The sequence below is a fragment of the Scyliorhinus canicula genome, chromosome 14, assembly GCF_902713615.1.
Source record: "Scyliorhinus canicula chromosome 14, sScyCan1.1, whole genome shotgun sequence".
In the NCBI taxonomy this organism is placed as follows: domain Eukaryota; kingdom Metazoa; phylum Chordata; class Chondrichthyes; order Carcharhiniformes; family Scyliorhinidae; genus Scyliorhinus; species Scyliorhinus canicula.
This window is the reverse complement of record NC_052159.1, coordinates 19,936,196-19,957,367: the sequence shown is the minus strand read 5'-3', so window position 1 is coordinate 19,957,367 and position 21,172 is coordinate 19,936,196. Positions and strand designations below refer to the sequence as shown.

Genomic DNA, 21,172 nt, shown 5'->3' with positions numbered 1-21,172 from the left:
GAGGTGGCTACCCGTCTAGCAGTAAAGATAGTCACTTAGTTATAATTAACTGGCCACTTGGAGTGGTCACTCAGCACTTAATGGCGATGGGCGCGACCCACCCTGAAGGCAAAGCCCAGCAGGCCAAAGATCCCAGAAGCATGCTGGGAGGTGGCACATCAACACAGTGGTTAGCACTGCTGCCTCACAGCGCCAGGAACCAAGGTTCGATCCCGACCTTGGGTGACTGTCTGTGTGGAGTTCGTACATTCTCCCCGTGTCTATGTGGGTTTCCTCCGGGTGCTCCAGTTTCCTCCCACAGTCCAAAGATGTGCAGGCTAGGCGGATTAGTCATGTTAAATTGCCCCTTAGTGTGTAAAGATGCGTTAGGTTAAGGGGTTATTGAATAGGGTGGGGGAGTGGACTTGGGTGGAGTGCTCTTTCAGAGGGTACGTGCAGACCCGATGGGCCAAATGGCCTTCTTCTACACTGTCGGGCTTTTATAATTCAATGAATTTCACACCTGGCCCTGTCTTCCCTTGTCTAACCACAGTCACAGGTGAGATGACCCCAGTGTGCCACACTGTTAGCAACAAACTGCACATTGGAGTTTAACAGCTTTAGTAATATTTACGAGTGTCAGAAGCAGAACCACTGTCCAGCGGTTGTTCTTGTGGTAAGAATTGACAGGCGACCAGTTATCTTACCTTCATGAGTGAGAGATTACATTAAAAGATCTGCATGTGGGGTGCGGCTAGCATTCATCCTAGACAGAGCACACATTCTGAGCAGCTGGATCAGGGGTCTTTGACCCAGATGGCTCAGCTATCAGTCTTTAAGGCACATAATAACAGAATGCCACCTGTTTTCCATCATCTATGCACTTGTGCTACGAAACAGATGACAGCTTTCATTACCATGCATGAGAAAGAGCCGATGTTTTCTCAAATCGTAACGCAGGTTTATACCCCAGGTGTGACATGGTGAGTAATGGGTCACTTGCAAGGATTTATTAATGTCACGGGAGCTGCTTTCATGCACATGATGTGGTTCCGGCCCTACCTAATGCGTTGTCTCTATTTGTGCCACGGCAGACATCCATCCTTAATCCTGAAGGTCAGCCGAGGTCAGGGAAGCCATATGCTGAGGGCATTTTGTTCTTTTATTCTTCTCGGTGCCCAATAGCTTTGCCATGTTTTTGTTTTGTCAGTTGAGTTTAATTTTTGAAGGCATGCAATTCAAGTGATTTATGTTTCGTACAGAAAAGTATATGAATCCGGCACCTGGCTTTTGCATTAACAAGGCAAAGCGCATCGTCTCAGCAGTGCTACACATCCATTGACATCAGCACTCTACCCCCTTTGTAACTGTTAAAATATGGGAGAATTTGAAGGTTGTTGGCCCAAGAACCTGCAGCGATATTAAGATAATAGCATTTAAGGGCAGTGTATTGTTACAGCCTGGAATGCACTGCCTGAGAGCATTTCCAAGAATAACTTTCAAAAAGGAATGAAGTAAATATTTGAAGTTGAAAAATTTGCAGGAATGTAGGGAAAGAGCAGAAGGGAGGGAGTAAGTGGATTGCTCTCTCATAGCACCGGGACAATAGGGCGAATGGTGTTCTTTGTGATGCATCGTTCTATGATTCTAATAACCTGATCCCACCTTCACCTGACTTGTAAGACCCTAAGACAAAAATTAGGATCAGATGCAAGCCATTCGGCCCCTCGTGCCTGCTCCATCATTCAACAGGATCATAGCTGATTTGATGGGCGGGATTCTCCCAACGGGCGGCTAAGTGCCGACGCCAGAGTAAAAACAGGAGTGTTTTACTCCGGCATCGGCGCCCGTTCCGCGACCCCATTCTGCGGCCCACAGGGGGCTAGGATGGCGCTGGAGTGGCCTCCGCCGCCCCAGCTGCTAATCCCGGCCTGAACTCGGCGCCGCGGGGTCCGCGCATGCGCAGTTGGGTCGGCGCCAACCAGCACATGCCCAGTGGTCTTCTTCCCCGCGGCGGCCCCGACGCCAAATGGTGCAGGGCTCCAGGAGCTGGCGCGGAGGAAAGGGGGCCAGGGGACAGAGAGGCTGGTCCGCCGATCGGTGGGCCTGATAGCGGGCCAGGCCACCATGGAGGCTCCCTCCGGGTCGGACCCCCCACCCCCTCACACAGGCCCCCCCCCCCCGCTGGCTCAGAGGATGTTAGAACGGCGCCGTGGGACTCGGCTTTTTGATGACGGCCGCTCTGCCCATCCGGGCAGGAGAATCGGTGCTCCGGCCCGTGGTGGCCTGGGTCCGGAGAGTCGCCGCATACCCCGACCGGCGCCGCGCCGACTACGCCAACCACGCCGGCACTGATGATGCCGATTCTCCGCACTGTGGAGAATTGCGTCCCGGCGTCGGGGCAGCGTGGTGCGATTCGCGCAGTGTTGCGCCGATTCTCTGACTCGGTGACGGGTCCGGGAATTCCGCCCGATATTCCTCACATCCACTTTCCTGCCCTTTCCCCGTAACCCTTGATTCCTTTACTGATCAAGAAACTATCTGTCTCAGCCTTAAATATCCACAAGGACTCTGTCCGCACAACTCTCTGAGGCAAGGGGTTCCAAAGACTCACAATCCTCTGGGAGAAGAAATTCCTCCTCCTCTCAGACATAAATTGGCACCCCTTTATTCTGAGCCTATGCCCCTCTGGTCCTAGACTCTCAATTCCGGGGTAGCATCCTCTCAGCATTTATCCTGTCAAATCCCTTAAGGATTCTATATGTTTCAATGAGATCACCTCTCCTTCTAATTTCCAATGAGTCCCAGCCCGATTCAGGTTTGCTCAGAAGACAATCCCTCCAGTCCGGGGATCATCATCGTGAACCTTCTCTGAACTGCCTCCAATTAAATAATATCTTTCCTTAAATAAGGGGACCAAAACTGCTCACAGCGCACAGTACACAGTGCACAGTACACAGTACACAGTACACAGTACACAGTGCACAGTACACAGTGCACAGTACACAGTGCACAGTACACAGTACACAGTACACAGTGCACAGTACACAGCGCACAGTACACAGCGCACAGTACACAGCGCACAGTACACAGTGCACAGTACACAGTGCACAGTACACAGTACACAGTGCACAGTACACAGTGCACAGTGCACAGTACACAGTGCACAGTACACAGTGCACAGTACACACAGTAGATAAGCACAATCTACAGGCAGGGACACAGTGAGAGAAATTCTCCATAAGGGCCAGATTCTCTGTTTCTGAGGCTAGGTGCGGAGGATTTGTGACGTTTTACGTGGAAAAAAATCGGCGTTGCCCCCTCACCGAAAATGCGACCGGTGAGGGGCTAGCAGCCACGTCACGCAAAATTCCCGGCTTCCATGAAATAAACGGTTGGAGAGTGTCTGGGACCGTGACCGAGCATGTGCACAGCGATGACCTGCAGCGGTCAAACCGTAAAACATGGCGCAGGCCGTGCGCGGACCTGACCTGCCAGATAGTGTGTGTGTGTCCCCCCCCCCCCCACCGGCCAGCAGCATGGCTTCCACCCGATTGTGGTGGCGCTGGACACAGTCCATAGCTGCCACGTCGGGTTCCCTCATGGCTGAGACCGCACGTCAGGAGTCAGGAACCCAGCCCATCGGGGCGGAGCATTGAGAGAAGCCTTCAGGTGATGCAGCGCATCCGCGATGATGGTGTTTTGGAGGGGGTGGAGCATACGAAACCTGCATCAAACAGGCGTTGCCCCCGATTTAGATGTCAAGAGGGATTCTCCACCAGATCGCCGATTACAGAATCGACGTCTAGGGAGAATCCCACCTTTTGTTCTCCCCCCAGAGCTGAATTGCACATGATTTATGTTCCCATTGGGAGCCCAAATCTTTGAGCAATTCAGTATCCCTCGCCATACAAATTTATGCGTGGCATTCATTCATTTTTGTTAGTGGCTGCGATTGTCACCTTACACAAATCAGCTATGAGCCTTGTTCCATTCATCTTCTTCATAGATGAGTAAATCAAAGTGCTGAAACCGCAATGTTTACAAACATCCACCACATCAAAGAGAGTTAAGTGCTGTCAATTTCCAGCTCAGCACTGCAACATCACTCGAGCGTGAAGGGGCGTGATTAGAATGCACTTAACTCATTAAGAGCCATTTGTATCCATTAGCATCCTCCCGCTGGTGTGCGGGTGTGAACCCTGATCCTGCTGCTAGCGGGGGGCCGGAGCATAGCAGTCACTTCGGCACCTTGCGTGAACCTTGATTTCGGCCAGTCGCCTGATTCTCCGCCTAATCGCGATTCGTGACCCCTGCTCCGAGGGGCGTAGAGCGTAGCCCAGTGACATGTGTTTGCTCTAGTTCAGTTTCTGGCATCCTCACCTCTGAGTTTGCAAGTCCTAGTCCACTCCAGAGACATTCGGATATTAGGAGGAGGTGGTGTCATGGTGGTATTGTCACTGGACCAGTTAATATAGATATCCAGAGTAATGCTGTTGAGACCTGGGTTCAAATCCAGCCCAGTCAGGCAGTGAAATTTGAATTCAATAAAAATCTGGAATTAGAAATCGAATGATGACCATGTCTTAAAAACCCATCTGGTTCACTAATGCCCTTGAGAGAAGGAAATCTGCCATCCTTACCTGGTCTGGCCTACATGTGACTCCAGACCCACAGCAGTGTAGCTGAGTCTGAAACAAAATGGGCGAGCAAGCCACTGAGTTCAAGGGAAATTAGGGATGGGCAACAATTAAACAAGTAAAACAAACGTGTGCTCAAAAAGCTTATTGCATTGTTAGAGGAACCACCTTTTGGATGAGAGATTAAATTGAAGTCCCAACTGCTTTCTAAGGCAATTCAAAGATCCCTTGGCACTCTTTCCAAGAACAGAAGGATTCTGCCCAGTGACCAATATTTATCCCCTTCAGTCAACGTCAGCATCATTATCACAGTTCTGTGTGCAAATTGCTTGCTGCATTTCCTCCCGTGCAACAGTCATTATAAGTCAAAGGCAGGGGTGAAACGGTGGTGCAGTGGTTAGCACTGCTGCCTCACGGCGCTGAGGACCCGGGTTCGATCCCCGCCCTGGGTCACTGTCCATGTGGCGTTTGCACGTTCTCCCCGTGTCTGTGTGGGTCTCACCCCCACAACCCAAAAGATGTGCCGGATAGGTGGATTGGCCGCGCTAAATTGCCCCTTCATTGGAATAAAATAATTGGGTGCTCTGAATTTTAAAAAAAGTCGAAGGTACTTCATTGATTTGAATGTGTCGGCGGAAGATAAAAGTCAGGCGGTCGGCCTGGCAACTGACCAATTGTGACCGACTGAGGACCTCTTCCTGCTGCCACCAACAATTAACCCAATTAACCAGCAGCTTGTGGGAGACCAGCTGGTGAAGCCTGGCACCTCCCTCTGGGCTTATGCTAATAGGGTACCCTGCCTGAGGCAACAGCCCCTTGCTCTTACCAACTGTCTTTCTCTGACAGCCAGCCTGACTCGTCCTGGCAACCCTGAGCCCTCCTGAGGGTGGCACGGGGAAGTAGTTCGTTAAAGCATCCACCTGGAAATAGTGCCTGGAGGAGGTGGCGCAGTAGCATTGCCGCTGGACTAGCAAAGGGGAGAACCAGGGTAATGCTCTGGGGGCCTGGGTTCAAATCCCACCACGACAGATTGGTGGAATTTGAATTCAATAAAAAAAATCTGGCATTAAAAGTCTAAGATAAAACCATTGTCAATTGTCGTAAAAATCCATCTGGTTCACTAATGTCCCTTAGGGTACGTCCTTACCTGGTCTGGCCTACATGTGACTCCAGACCCGTAGCAATGTTGTTGACTCTTAAGTGCCCTCAGGGATGGGTAACAAATGCTGGCCCAGCCTCATATGTCCACATCCCATAAAAAACAATTAATAAAAATTCACCTTGAGATAATGCCTGGAGATATTAGGATATGTGTTTAAAAGCTGGCCAAAGAAATTTAAGGAGGAAAGAGAGGCAAAGAAGCTTTGGGAGTGAATTCCAGAGTTTAGGACATCGGCACTTCAAGGCGTGCAACCTGGGGAGACAGTGGCATCATGGTAATGCCATTGGACTAGTAATCTAGGGAAGAAGGGTTCACATGCCCCTATGGTAATTTGTGGAACTTAAATTTGTTTAAATAGTCTGGAATTAAAAGCTGGTCCCAATAATGGTGACCACGAAGCTTTCGCTTGTTGTAAAAACCCATCTGGTTCACCAATGTACTTTAAGGAAGGAAATCTGCCACCTTTATCTGGCCTGGCCTGCATGTGACTCTCAATCTACTTTTAATTGCTTTCAAAGGGCAATTGAAGATGGGCAACAAATGCAGGCTTTGCCAGTGATGCCCGCATCTCATGAATGAATAATGAAAAGCAACGGTGGATCAATAAAAATCGGGGATGTGCAAGAGGCACAAATCAGAGGAAAGCAGAAATCATTGAGGCTTGCAAAGTGCATGGGCATCACGGTGGCACAGTGGTTAGCACTGCTGCCTCTCAGCTGCAGGGACCCGAGTTCGATTCCACAGACTCGGGTCACTCTGTGTGGAGTTTGCACATTCTCCCCGTGCCTGCGTGGCTTCCCTCTGGGTGCTCCGCATTTCCTCCTGCAGTCCAAAGATGTGTAGGTTAGGTGGGGTTACAGGGATAGATTGGGAGAGCAGGCCATGGTAGGGTGCTCTTTCAGAGGGTCGGTGAACCCTCGATGGGCCAATTGGCCTCCTTCTGCACTGTCGTGATTCTATGGAACGTGAGGTTCAGATAGGTAGACATCAATTAGGACGTTTAGAGCAGCTGGTTCCACAGGAGATTTAAAAACCTTTGCAATAATACAGCCACAGTAAAAATCTTTGCAATAGTTTCCTGCTTTGAATTAAAATTAAAGTGGCTGGACTATTATCTGAAAGTATACTGCTGATTGTGTTCCAGCACAATACATTTTTATGTCACCTTCTGACTGGAAGGCATTGGCAAGTTACATATTTGGAGCCCAGTATTTTAGACACAGCAACATACTGAGCTTTACACATTTTTAATTGTACAATGAATGTTACATGCATGGGATTCTTGGCAGACTTATTGACATGTAAAAAAATATTCTCTAGCTCTGTGAATATCCCATGCAAGCCTAGCTTTTATTGTCCATCACTGCTTACGCCAGATAAGTCTGAGTTTTCAAGATGCTTCCACAGTGCTGTTTCAGTAAGACGCCTTCCAACACCAGGTTAAAGTCTGGAATCATGAGCTTTCGGAGCGTGGTTCCTTCATCAGGTGCGTGCATTGTGCCAGAATACAATCTGTTGTTAGGTAGGGAATTCTAGGATTTGGTCTGTGAGACCATGAAGGACAGCACGATAGCATTGTGGCTAGCACAATTGCTTCACAGCTCCAGGGTCCCAGGTTCGATTCCGGCTTGGGTCACTGTCTGTGCGGAGTCTGCACATCCTCCGCGTGTGTGCGTGGGTTTCCTCCGGGTGCTCCGGTTTCCTCCCACAGTCCAAAGATGTGCAGGTTAGGTGGATTGGCCATGCTAAATTGCCCTTAGTGTCCAAAATTGCCCTTACTGTTGGGTGGGGTTACTGGGCTATGGGGAGAGGGTGGAGGTGTTGACCTCGGGTAGGGTGCTCTTTCCAAGAGCCGGTGCAGACCCGATGGCCCGAGTGGCCTCCTTCTGCACTGTAAATTCTATGATAATCTATGAACAGTGACGTGTCTAAATTGGGATGGGGTGTGACTTGGAAGGGAACGTGAGGGTATGATGTTTCCACACACTTGCTGGCTTTTCCCTTTTTTAGCTGGTGGAAGTTACAGGTTTGTGAGCGACTGGGCTCTGCTCAGTTAGCAGCTGAGCTGGCAAGCTTGAGGTTCTGAGTGGTTTACACTGCAGTACCAGAGTCGGCAATCTAATTTATTTCTATTTTATTCTTTCACACGACAGACGTCGAAAGGAGTTCAGCCTCGCTCTTTCAGCAGCATGGAAAAACTTATTTTAACTTATGGGGAGCCAGGTCAAGGTACCGTTGTGCCATTACTGCATCCAGTGGAATATAAAACGTACAAAGTCCGAAGTCAGAATGAAGGTGAGCTGGGTGAAATGGGTATGTGTTCATGTCAATATAATTTACTCTATTTTCTAGAGTACATTAGTTGTTTTGATGAACTAGTTGCGATCAGATTTAAGAATGTTGTGGGCAGCACGGCCGCACAGCTGTTTCACAGCATCAGGGACCCGGGTTTGATTCCAGCCCTGACTGTCTGTGTGGAGTTTGCACGTTCTCCCCGTGTCTACGTGGTGCTCCAGGCACTTCGGTTTCCACCCATAGTCCGAAGATGTGCAGGTTAAGTGGGGTTACGGGATTACAGGGATAGGGTGAGGGAGTGGGCCTAGGTAGGGTGCTGTTTCAGAGAGTTGGTGCGGACACATTGGGCCGAATGGCCTCCTTCTGCACTGTATGGATTCTATGGAAAAACGAACACTTATTTGGTGCTGTCATATTTCTGAAACTCTTCCATCGTTTTTACGCAGGAAGGGTTAAGATATTAGTGCCTTGAATTTTTAGACTTTGATTCCTAAACTCTGCCCCTTTTGCCTCTTCAGTGAATGGAAATTGCTTCTCTGTCTGTTCCACTTGAAAATTTTGATTCGGTTGCAACCGGTTGCCTCTCTGCAACCCAAAGATGTGCAGGTTAGGTGGATTGGCCATGCTAAATTGCCCTGAGTGTCCAAAAAGGTTAGGTGGGGTTACTGGGTTGTGCGGATAGGGTGGAGGTGAGGGTGCTCTTTCCAAGGGCCAGTGATGACTCGATGGGCCGAATGGCCTCCTTCTTCACGGGAGATTCTATGATTCTAAGTACAGTGGGCATCAAATCCTGGATTTATGAGCATAGGTTCTCAGAAGCTACCTCTAACAGCAGTTTTCGTGCAAAATCGTAGCTTTCCCATCAGCTGTGTGATTGACAATCACCGCTCAGCTTGATGGAAGGACCTATTCAAGATAGTTTGCAGTGTGCCAGCCACTTTGATATTCTGGATGTCCAGGTTCAAAGCTTGTGTTTGGCAGCTCTTTAATCCAAGTCATCACGTAAGAGACTGAACGGCAAAGAGTGGTCCCCACCATGAGCCTGACCCAACTCCTGGGATTACTGGAAGCAAGGCCGGGATTCTCTCCTACCCGGCGGGGCTGGGTAGAGTGGTGTGAACCACTCCGGTGTCAGGCCGCTCCAAAGGTGCGGATTTCTCCGCACCTTTAGGGGCCAAGCCCTAACCTTGAGGGGCTAGGCCCGTGCCGGAGTGGTTGGCGCCCCGCTGGCTGGCGGGAAAGACCTTTGGCGCCACGCCAGCTGGGGCCGAAGGGACTTCGCCGGCCGGCGGAAGTCCGCGCATGCGCCGGAGTGTCAGCGGCTGCTGACGTCATCTCCGCACATGCGCAGGGGATGGGGTCACTTCCGCCTCCGCCATTGTGAAGGCTATGGCCAACGCGGAAGGAAAAGAGTGCCCCCACGGCACAGGCCCGCACGCCGATCGGTGGGCCCCGATCGTGGGCCAGGCCACTGTGGGGGCACCTCCCGGGGCCAAATCGACCTCCCCCCAAACCAGGACCCCGGAGCCCGCCTGCGCTGCCAATCCCGCCGGTAAGGGAGGTGGTTTGATTCCCGCCGGCGGGACCGGCATGACAGCAGTGAGAATTTGGCCTATCGCGGGCCGGAGAATCGCCGGGGCCCCCACCGAATCTCTGGTGCCGGAGACTTCGGGAGACGGTGGGGGCGGGATTCAAGCCGCCCCCCACCCCGGTGATTCTCCGACCTGGCGGCGGGAGAATCCAGCCCAGGATCACTGCAACCACCTCTCTTCCAATCCACCTCACAGTGTCCCCCAGACACCCCTCCATTACATGCCTGGACATTCCTTACCATGAAGGAGATAGGATTTGGACACATGTTTAATAAGCCACATTACTGCTATCACTTCTGAACCTCCAGAGGGGTAGTTATTCACTCAGTGACTTTCCCGTCTCCAAAGTCTTCAGACTTTTAAAACCTAAGCTTGTTGCCATTGACCTGGAGGTCTTGATTGACCTCCTTGTCTCTCCTACACTTTTAAAAACTTGATGGTGGTGAGTCTAGCTGCACCCTAGCCTATACCCCGAACCTCGCTGAGGTTCGATGTTGAAAACAAACAAGAGCTTGAGTCTGATCGCTGGTGTTTTACACTTTGATGAGCACAGGAATAAAATGTTCAAAGGAAAGCAAAAAGAAAACCAACGGCCACAAAAGAACGGCAGACTGTTTAATGACATATTGTAATTTTCATTTATTTGATACGTATATGCCTTTAGGACACAAATGAGGCTGTTATACACGCGATGGATCAGTTGGAACACACTCACTCTCTTAACTGCCTGCTCATTAATGTAATTGTACAGTTTCTTTCTGTGACTTTTGACCACTATAAAGACAAAAGTGGGTGCAGGAACAGAGAGACATGGGATTCACATGTGCAAATCTTTGAAGATGATGGGACAAGATGTTAAGAAAGGATATACGATCCTAGGCTTCATAAATAAAGGCATAGAGGTCAAAAATCAAGGAGGTTATGATGAATGTTCATAAATCACTGGTTAGCCCTCAGCTAAGGTATGATGTCCAATTCTGGGCACCACACTTCAGTAAGGAAGCCTTGGAGAGGGTGCACAGATTTAGCAACATGGTACCCGGGACGTGGGCCTTCAGTCACGTGAAGAGATTAGGGCAGAGAAGGCTAAGGGGAAATTTAATAGAAATATTCAAAATTATGAGGTCTTTTTGATAGAGTTAACAGGGAGAAACTGTTTATACTGGCAGCAAGGTCAGTAACCAGAGCTTTAAGATAATTGTTGAAGAATCTAGTGTGGAAATGAGGAAAATGTTATCACACAGTGAGTTATTCTGATATGGAATGCACTGCCGGCAATGGTGATGGAAGCTGATTCAATATCCTTTCTGAATCTTAAAGACCTCTTTCAGGTACTCACACCCTTTAGAGAAATGACCTTGGGCGGGATTCTCCGACTTCCCGCCGGGTCGGAGAATCGCCGCGGTGCCATTCTCCGATGCGTGCCAAAACGGGTGCCTGTGCATGGCAGCCGGCCACACGGAGAATCGGCAAAAACGGTTGCAGTGGCGATTCTCCGATGGAGCAGGGATTCTCCGGGCCGGATGGGTCGAAGTTCCGCTGGCATGACCGGATGCCACGCCGGCGTCGGTCTAACATGCTATAAAACAGCGTCAGTCATGCTGGCTGATGCTGTGGGAGGATGTGGGTGATGGCGTGGAGCGGGGGTTGACGGGGTGGGGAGCACGGGGAGGGGGTGTGGCACGGCCATGTCTGCAGGCGGTGTGGGAGAGGCTGCCAGGGGTGGGTGGTCACACACATCCGGGGGTGGGGGTAGGGGTGGGGTGGGGGGGCGCACATCTGGGGGTGTGGGTGGGGGTGGGGGGTGGTCCCACACTTTCGGGGGTGTGGGTGGGGAGGGGTGGTCCCACACATCCGGATGTGGGAGTGGGGAAGGAGCGGTGGGGGCAACAAAGGCTGTGGGCAGCCACGGCCCACCATGGCAGGGCGGATGCAATGGCCAGACCCCATGAAGGCGGACACGCAGCTGTCCACCCAACCCGTTCGCTGTTGCGGCGCAGGCGGCCTGGCTGTCCTGACGTGTGCCAGATCCCTCCCCAGCCCCCCACCAAACTGGCGGCACCCACCAGCGGATCGGTCCAGGGCGGCACACACGAGAGCCCCCCCGGTCAGGGCAGTGCCACCAGTGGCCCTGGCAGGGGGGGACGGCCGACAGGTCTCAGGGCACCGAGGGGGCAGGGGTGGGGCGCGTGCTGGCAACCGGGACGGTCATGTAGCCCATGGCACCTGGTTGTGGAGGGGGGTACATCAATACTGAAACCCTGTCTACTCCCACCCCCTACAGATAGTACAATGTTTAGCCATCTTCCAGCGTCGCTGGCCAACATGGCGGGGGCTGCTGCCCTGCATGAAGCCCAATGGGAGCTGGAGCACGGGCGTGACAGGGAGGTGGCGGAGTCCATTGTAGAGCAGTGGGCTGCAGTGGGGCACGTGCAAGCCGCCCAGGCTGCACGGCCACACGCCCGAGAGGCACAGGACAAGCACCAGCCATGCGGGAGCCACCTCAGGAGGATGACCAGGAGGAGGAGGAGGGTGTGCCATGGCCACGGAGGCATTCGATGCGACAAGGTGTGTACCGGCCCCGCATGTCCTTCGAGGACCTCACGGACAGGGCGTGCAGGCGGAGACTCTGGCTGAGCCGGGAGACCATCGCCCACATCAGCCACCTGATGGTACACCTGGCACCACGTGGGACCGGGGGGTGGACATGCCCTTCCCGTGGCCGTCAAGGTGACGGTCGCCCTCAACTTCTTTGTGACGGCGTCGTTCCAGTCGCCCAATGGGGACCTGTTCAGCATCTCCCAGCCATCGGTGCACAGGTGCATCTGGGCTGTCACCGACGCCCTGTACGACCTTGCGGACCGATATATACAGTTCCCTGTGGACCGCGCCCACCAGGATGCCCGCGCAGCCGGTTTCGCCGCTTTTGCCTGGATACCCATGGTGCAGGGGCGATCGATGGAGTGTACATCGCCATGCGGCCCACCTTGGAGGAAAGGGCCATGTGCCTGAACAGGAAGGGTACATACTCAGGTGGTCTGTGACGACAGGATGATGATCCTGCATGTCTGCGCCAGGTACCCTAGCAGTGTGCATGACTCCTTTATAACGTTCCAATCGTTATCAGCCGGGCTGGTTGCTGGGCGACAGGGTCCGTTACGGTCGTGGCTGATGACGTCTATACGGAGGCCACAGACCGACGTGGAGCACCGCTACAATGATGCCCATGCAGCTACCAGGAGTGTGGTTAAAAGGTGCTTTGGGCTGCTTCAGGTGCCTGGACCGCTCAGGGGGGGCCCTCCAGTACCCGTCAGAGAAGGTCGGTGGCATCGTTGTGGTCTGCTGCGTCCTGCACAGCATAGCCCAGCAGAGGGGCGATGTGCTGGAGGAGGAGGAGGAGGACGGTCAGGATGAGGGGAACTCTTCTCCAGATGAGGGGGATGGTGAGGGGGAAGCAGATGCACGGGACATGGGGGATGGACGGCAACAGCGCCGCCGGCTGGGCCAGCAGGCACGGGTGTCGCTGGTAGCTACACGTTTCGGCGGCCACGGTGGGGGTCAGTAGTGATAGGCATGGGCACAGACAGCAGAGTTCGGCACCTCCCCCACCACCGGGATGGGGGCACGCGGTTGATGGTGTAAGCGGGTCTGGTACAAGGCATGGAGGATGATGACAGCCCGCCCTGTGATGGGTTCTGAGCCATACATCGTTCGATAATGTCTGACTCACGGCCACATCAAGACCCTCCACCTGGGTGGACCCTGCACGCGGCCCAGACACTGCATCGCATGGCCCTGTCGTATGGCTGGGGGGTGTAGGTGGTGCATAGAGTTGCACGTCACACGCACCGGAACTCAACTTCTATCGCAGCATCCCTCACACACACTGGTACACAGTTCCCGCCCCATCCCCGCCCAGCATCAGAGTACAAAGGCAGCTCACATAGGTGTGGAATTTGTTTAATAACAGATGTCCTGTACCTATGCCCTAGCCCATCTAAATATTCTGTGCCCAGCACCCGTGCCAACTTACCCATCAGTGTCTACCTTTCTGGCCTATGACTACGTCTCGGTGTTCCCCCAGACGGTACAGCAGAACTGGAGGTGGACTCCTGTGATTCCTGCCCTGTGACTAGGGTCCCCTTTGGCGGCCGTTTCCTGGGGTGGCCCGGCCTGGATGGGCCAGGCTGCACCTCGGGCAATTCGGATGGTGTGGTGCCACCCTGTTCTGCCCGCTGCCCACCAAATGCACCAGGGACGGTAGGGGGTGGGGGGTGGGGGGTGGCCGAGGTGGCACAGGGTTCCGGCAACCCCCCTGCAGAGGGAGCTAGAACGAGCCCCAGCACCTCCTCCTCCCTCGAGGTGCCCGGTGGCCCCCGAGGAGCTCCATGGGATGTTGTTGCGAGCGGATCCAGCACCCAGGGCACCACCATCACCTGGCGTTGCCAGCAGTCCTGGAGGATCGCAGCTGGATCAACCAGGGTCTGGACGTTTGCAGCCATGGAGCTTAGGGAGTTCCCCATCCCTGTCTGGCTCTGTACTAAAGCCATCCATCACCCGGGCATTGTCGCTGATGCTCTCAGCGATGGCCTGCTGGGACTGGGCCATGGCCTGCTGAGATCGCACCAGGATGTTGAGCGATGTTCACTGGCCCTGGCTCATGGCTGCCTGTGAGATGGCAGCCCTGTACTGGGCCGCAGAGGCCGCGTGCACAGATAGCCCCAGGTCCTGCAAACTCAGTTCCATGCCCGACACCGTCGCCACCATTTTCTCCACCGCAGATGCAACCCGTGCAGTGTTGGCCTGTGAGGCACTCATGACCGGCACCATTTCCTGCTCCAAGATGCACTCCTGCACTTGCGTAAGCAGCTGCTGGAAACCGGCCGACACCTTCTCACGCCCCTGGGTCCCCGACTGCATTGGGTCTATGGGTGGGCGGCGGAACTCCAGGAACTCGGGACCCCGTCTGGGCGGCAGGTGTTTGGCGGGGCTGGGCTGCCCTCCGACCATCCAGCCCCTTGGCTGCTCCTACCTCCACCTGCTGGAACGGAGCGGCTGTGTGGTGCGCACCAGTTAGTGTCCCAGAAGCCTCATCACTAACATGGCCAACCGAGGTGAGAATATCTGCGGTGGCGGAGGATGCAGGGGACAGCTGTGACGCATCCTCAGTGTCTTCATTGGACCTGCGGTCGGGGGTCCCTGGGGTACCATGTCCTGTATGTCCGTCCCCTCCGTGGTGGTGTCGTGTTGTTCTCTTTCATGTCTGTCTGTCTCCTGTGTGCTTGTGACCTGGGTCATCGTGTCGTCATTGGACAGGGCCAGAGGGCTGTTGTTGGAGCTGCCCTCCCCATCGCTGCTACAGTCCCTGTGGGCTGGCCGTCCAGGCGCTGGCCGGGGGCGGAGTCTGCCAGGTGCTCCGGGTCGGTCACCGCGTGGCCCTGCAACACACAATACACCATCATTGTTAGGCAGGTGGAGGGGGGTATGGGTCGCGGTACTGGGTGAGGGGTGACTGCTGAGGGGTGACTGCTGAGGGGTGAGTGCTGAGGGGTGAGTGCTGAGGGGTGAGTGCTGAGGGGTGAGTGCTGAGGGGTTAGTGCTGAGGGGTGAGTGCTGAGGGGTTAGTGCTGAGGGGTGAGTGCTGAGGGGTGAGTGCTGAGGGGGGAGTGCGCGCCGCAAGTCAGGTTCACCCCCTCTGGTTCGGGCATGCTCTCGTGGGTTATGGGCGCTCTTCTCCTGGGGAGGGGGGGGGGGGGGAAATGACAGCACTGTTAGGCGGTCCAATGCATGCCGTTGGATCTATGTTGGGATGGGTTCACAGGGCACACGGCCTACGCAGCTTGCATGGGTGGCTGCAGCCATGCGGGTCACAGCTGTGGTTGTACCATCGCCCTGGGGAGGGGGCAGGTGTCACACATGTGGGGGGTAGGTTGGTTGGTGCCATGGGCACATTGCTGGGTACTCACTCTGGCTGCCATCAGTAGGTCTTTGAGCTTTTTGAGACACTGCTCGCCAGTCCTGGGTGTCAATGCGATGGCACTGACGGCCGTGCCCACCTCCCTCCACAGACGCCGGGCCACGTTGGATGGGACCCTCTGGTCGGGTCCAGGGTACAGACGCCCCCCTCTGCTTGAGGATGTCTAGGAGTGTCTCCAGGTCAGTGTCGGTGAACTGACTCAGCATGGCACCATGTTGCTCCATCGGCAGGATGTGCGCTCACGTGCCTTATGTGCAATGAGGCACCGTGTCGATTGCGTGGCGCCGCACCTCTGATGCTGCTCTGAGGCTGCGCCCCCACGCCTCCCGCCGTGCCCCTGCTAGCCCTTGTACGGCACAGAATGGGTTCCCGGAACGGGCGCCAACCGCGGAGTGAAACACTCCCGTTTAGACACCGGCGCCGGTGCCGACACTGTGCCGTCGGAGCAGAGAATCGCGTCCCTTAAACCTGTTAAACCATTTCCCAATAGGTATAACTTTTCTTTGCATTATGTCGTTATCTTCTACTGACTGCAGTTTGGTATATTCCTTCCTCGTCTCCAACTTATTCTTGACACAGTTGTGTCACTATTAACTCTGTTTATTTAAACTAGTCAGAAACCTCTGTTAATTACAAGTAAATTGTGACGGTAAGGTGAGTTATTATTAGTACATGCTGGTGGGAAACAGAATTTGAGTTAGTGGTTGATTGTTTGTGGTCACATATAGGCAGCCCAAGAGCTCCAGAGGTGAGGTGAGAGTGACTGCCCTTGACATCAAGGCAGCATTTGACTGAGTGTGGCATCAAGGAGCCTTAGCAAAACTGGTGTCAATGGGAATCAGGGGTGAATTCTCCACTGGTTGGAGTCATTCCTAGCACGAGAAGGTATAGTTGTTGGACGTCTATCATCTCAGCTCCAGGACATCATTTCAGGAGTTTCTCAGGGTCCAACCATTTCAGCTGCTTCATTAATGACCTTCTTTCAAACATAAAGTCAGATGTGCAGATGTTCGCTGATGATTGCACAATGATCAGCACCATTTGCAACTCCTCAGACACTGAAGCATTCCAAATGCAGCAAGACCTGGACAACATCCAGGCTTGGGCTGACAATTGGCAAGTAACAATAAGAGAGAATTGACCATCGGCCCTTGACATTAATTGGATTTGCCATCACTGAATCCCTCACTATGAATATCCTGGGGGTTACCATTGACCAGAAACTGAACTGGACTAGACATGTTAATACTGTGGTGACAAGAGCAGGTCAGAGGCTAGGAATCCTGCAGCGAGTGACTCACCTTCTGACTCCCCAAAGCCTGGCCACACCTACAAGGTGTGGAGTGTGATGGAATATTCTCCACCTGGCGGGTTGAGTGCAGTTCCAACAACACTCAAGAAGCTCGACACCATCCTGGACAAAGCAGCCCACTTGATTGGCATCGCTTCCACAAACATTCACTCCCTCCATCACCGGCTCTCAACAGCAGCAATATGTAACGAAAGAGAAAATGCTGGAAAATCTCAGCAGTTCTAGCAGCATCTGTAGGGAGAGAAAAGAGCTAATGTTTCGAGTCCAATGACTCTTTGTCAAAGCTGGCAGCAGTATGTACCAAGATGCACTTCAGGAACTCCCCAAGGCTCCTTAGGCAGCACCTTCCAAACCTACGATCACTACCATCTAGAAGGACAAGGACAGCAGATACATGGGAACACCACCACTTGGCAGTTCCTCTCCAAATCACTCACCCAATCCTGACTTGTAAATATATCGCCGCTCCTTCACTGTTACTGGATCAGAATCCTGGAACTCCCTCCCTAGTAGCACAGTGGGTGTACCTACATCACATGTACTGCAGCGGTTCAAGAAGGCAGCTCACCACCACCTTCTCAAGGGGCAATTAGGGATGGGCAAGAAATGCTCCCCGAGCCTGCGAAGCCCATATCCTGAAAAAATCAATTTAAAAGAAGCATTGCTGACAAATGGCAAACTCCAGGGTCACTGTAACCCTGTCCACCTGCTGGAAACTGGGCAGGTGTGTGGTTGAAATCGCCTGCTGAAGTTCACATTTCATCCACTGGTTTCGCATTGATGTGAAGCAGCACACAGTACACATCACTGCACATGTAGCAGAGTGTTTCATGAAACATCTACATGTTTCATGATATTACTTATTTATTTAGTTTTAAAATATATTTATTCTGACACACTCAAACACATAAACATAGTACATAATAAGCGTAGTACATACAGTTTGTTAAATTTTTCCCACTTTTAACTCCAACTCCCCTGTCCTCCCCACTCCGACCCCGATAAATAATTCCTCAAACATGGACAGATGCTGCCAACCTCCAATTCAATAATATCCATTGCTGGGCAATCAAAGAGGTGAAATCTATGACATCGGCCCCCTTCCCCACCTGCAGCCCCGGCGCCTCCAACAACCCAAGATCGCCATCATAGGTATACATCTTGACCCCCGCCATCTCCGACAAACTCTCGAACACCACTTCCCAAAAGCTACCCAGCTTTGCACAGTCCCAGAACAGGTGAACATGGTTCTCCAGCCCCCTCCCACACTTTTCCCACATATCCGCTACTCCCACTGGGTCCGAGTCATATGGACCCCATGTACCACCTTAAACTGTATAGGGTTCATCCACGGTTGAGCTGATTCAATGTATTGTTACACTCTAGTCTCCCCATCCCATCTCGATCCCCTACTCTTCATCCCACTTCTGCCTGATCCCTTCCATTACGGCTGTCCCCTTTTCTCCCAACCACCCATAAAACCCCCAATCCTCCCTTCCCCTCACACATCCAGGACCAGCAACTTCTTTAACAGTGGGATTAACGTTGAGATTAGTTTGTCCACCCACTGGAATAAAGTTTTGGGAAGGAAAATTGGGAGGGGTTGAAAAATAAACAAGAACCTTGGCAGGGCATTCATTATTACCACCTGTACCCTCCCTGCCAATGTCAAATGCAGGGTGGCCCACCTTTTCAAATCCCCTCTAACTTCCTCCACCAGACCCGTCAAGTTTCACTTGTGCACAGTAGCCCGGCCACGCGCCACCTGAATCCCTAGATACCGAAATCTAACCCTAGCCACCTTTAAAAAAAAAATAAATTTAGAGTACCCAATTATTTTTTCCAATTAAGGGGCAATTTAGTGTGGCCAATCCACCTACCCTGTACATCTTTGGGTTGTGGGGGTGAAACCTACGCAGACACGGGGAGAACGTGCAAACTCCACACGGACAGTGACCCAGGGCCGGGATTCGAACCCGGGTCCTCAGCGCCATAGGCAACAATGCTAACCACTGTGCCACCGTGCTGCCCTGCCCTAGCCATCTTAAAGGACAGACCCCTGAGTTTGCACTTCACCCCTGAATATTCACCGGGAATATCTCATTTTCTTCAATGTTCAATTCATATCTAGAAAAGGCCCCATATTTTCTCAACAAGTCCATAATTCTCCCCATACTTTCCAATGGATTTGCCACATACTACAATAAATCATCGGCATATAAAAACACCCTATGTTCCCTACTCCTCTCACAATCCCCTGCCCCTGAGTCGAAACTCGGAGCGCAGTTGCCAAGGGCTCAATCGCCAACTACTAAGGCAAAAACGGGCACCCTGCCTTGTCCCACTATACAGCCTAAAATACCCTGAATTTGTCTTGTTATTTCTCACACTTGCCATAGGGATGCGTATAGTAGTTGTATCCAAGTTTGGCCCAAACCTAAACCTCCCAAGGATCTCGAACAGGTACTGCCACACCGCCCGGTCAAAGGACTTCTCTGCGTCCATCGATATGATCACATCAAGCATTCTCATCCCCCCCAAAGGGGTCATGACCACATTCGATAGCCTTCTAATATTACTGGACAGCTGCCGCCTTTCATGAATCCTCTGAGTCCACGTCTGATACATACCCCTCCAACCGCCCAGCCAACAGCTTGGCAAACACCTTCAACAACGAGATGGGCCTATAAGACCCACACTCCATTGGATCCTTTTTCAGAATCAGCGAAATAGATGTCTGCACCAGCGTAGCTGGCAGCTCCCCGCTTTCCACCACCTCATTAAACAAAAGGTGAGGAGCACGCTCTGCCGAAAACTGCTTATAAAATTCCTCCGGAAAGCCATCCGGCCCAGGCACCTTCCCCGACTGAATCACACCCACACTCCATTACCTCCTGCAGCTCCAGCGGCTCCTCTCATGCCTGCTGCTTACCCCCCTCCACCTCCAGGAACACCGACCCATTCAAAAACCACCCGATATATGCCTGCTCCCTGCTAGCTGCAGACTTGTACAGCCCTCAAATATCTCATTTATTTTCACCGGCTCTATCACCACCTGCCCCTCCCTGCTGCCCTCACCTGCACAATTTCCCTTGCCACTGCCTGCCGTCTCAGCTGATGGGCTAGCAGGTAACTAACCTTCTCTCCATACTCTTGCTGTACCCCCCCTTATCCGACGTAGCTGACCCACCACCTTCCCCATTGTTAACCAATCAAATTGCTCCTGCAGTTTCTTGCTTTCCACCAGCAATTCCGTGGTAGGGGCCACCGTGTGCCTCTTATCCACAAAATCTACCTCTCCTCCCTCGCAGCACTATCTTTGTGGGCCTTATACAAAATAATATCCCCCCGAAACACCGCCTTTAATATCTCCCAGAACATGGCTGCAGAGACCGCCCTATTTTGATGAAGCCTTCGTAGTTCTTAATCACCAATGCCACCTTCTCACAGAACTCTTTCTCCACCGAAAGAGGCAAATCCAACATCCACCCGGTCTCTGCACCCATCCCGACCTGAACCTCACATCCAAATAATGCGGTATGAGGTCTGAAATCATTATTCCTGCATGCTCCACCCTCATAACCCCAGTCGAAACTCCCTTTCCCACAACAAAGAAATCAAAATGTGAGTACACCGGTGAATATGAGGGAAGAAGGAATATTCCCTCTTCTCCGGGTACCTGAATCTCCACGGGTCCACACCCCCCATCTGATCCATGAACATCCCCAACTCCCTCGCCATTCCTGACCTACCCGTTGACTTACAACTCTAATTTATCCACCCTAGGCTCTAGCGCACAGCCCATGATCAATTGGTGGGGATCCAAATCAGGGGTAGGCCCCAACAACGTCTTCATAAAGTCCACATTGTCCCAGTTGGGTGTGTACACATTCACAAACACTACCAAGGCCCCCTCTAATACCCCGCTCACCATCACAAACCTACCTCCGGGTCCCGCACCTCCCTGGCCACCACAAACACCGCCTTCTTGCTAAACAAGATCGCGACCTCCCCTTGACTTTGAATCAAACCCCAAGTGGAACGTTTGCCCCACCCAATCCTTCCACAGCTGCATCTGATCCTTCATTCGTAAATGTGTCTACTACAGAGAAATCACCTCCGCCTTCAAGCTATTCGGGTGGGCGAACACCCGGGACCATTTGATCGGATCATTTAATCCACGTACATTGCATGTTACAGTCCTCACTGGGGTGT

The 21,172-nt window shown here is 52.6% G+C and overlaps 1 protein-coding gene across 1 annotated transcript in view; it reads left to right on the top strand.

Annotated features, from left to right (window-relative positions):
- The window catches only part of LOC119977562 (SH2 domain-containing protein 1A-like), a 103,591-nt gene that overhangs the window by 41,519 nt on the left and 40,900 nt on the right, over positions 1–21,172 (top strand). The window contains exon 3 of the mRNA XM_038818654.1: positions 7,935–8,076. Coding sequence (XP_038674582.1) covers positions 7,935–8,076 — 142 coding nt within the window. The remainder of the gene's footprint in view (positions 1–7,934; positions 8,077–21,172) is intronic.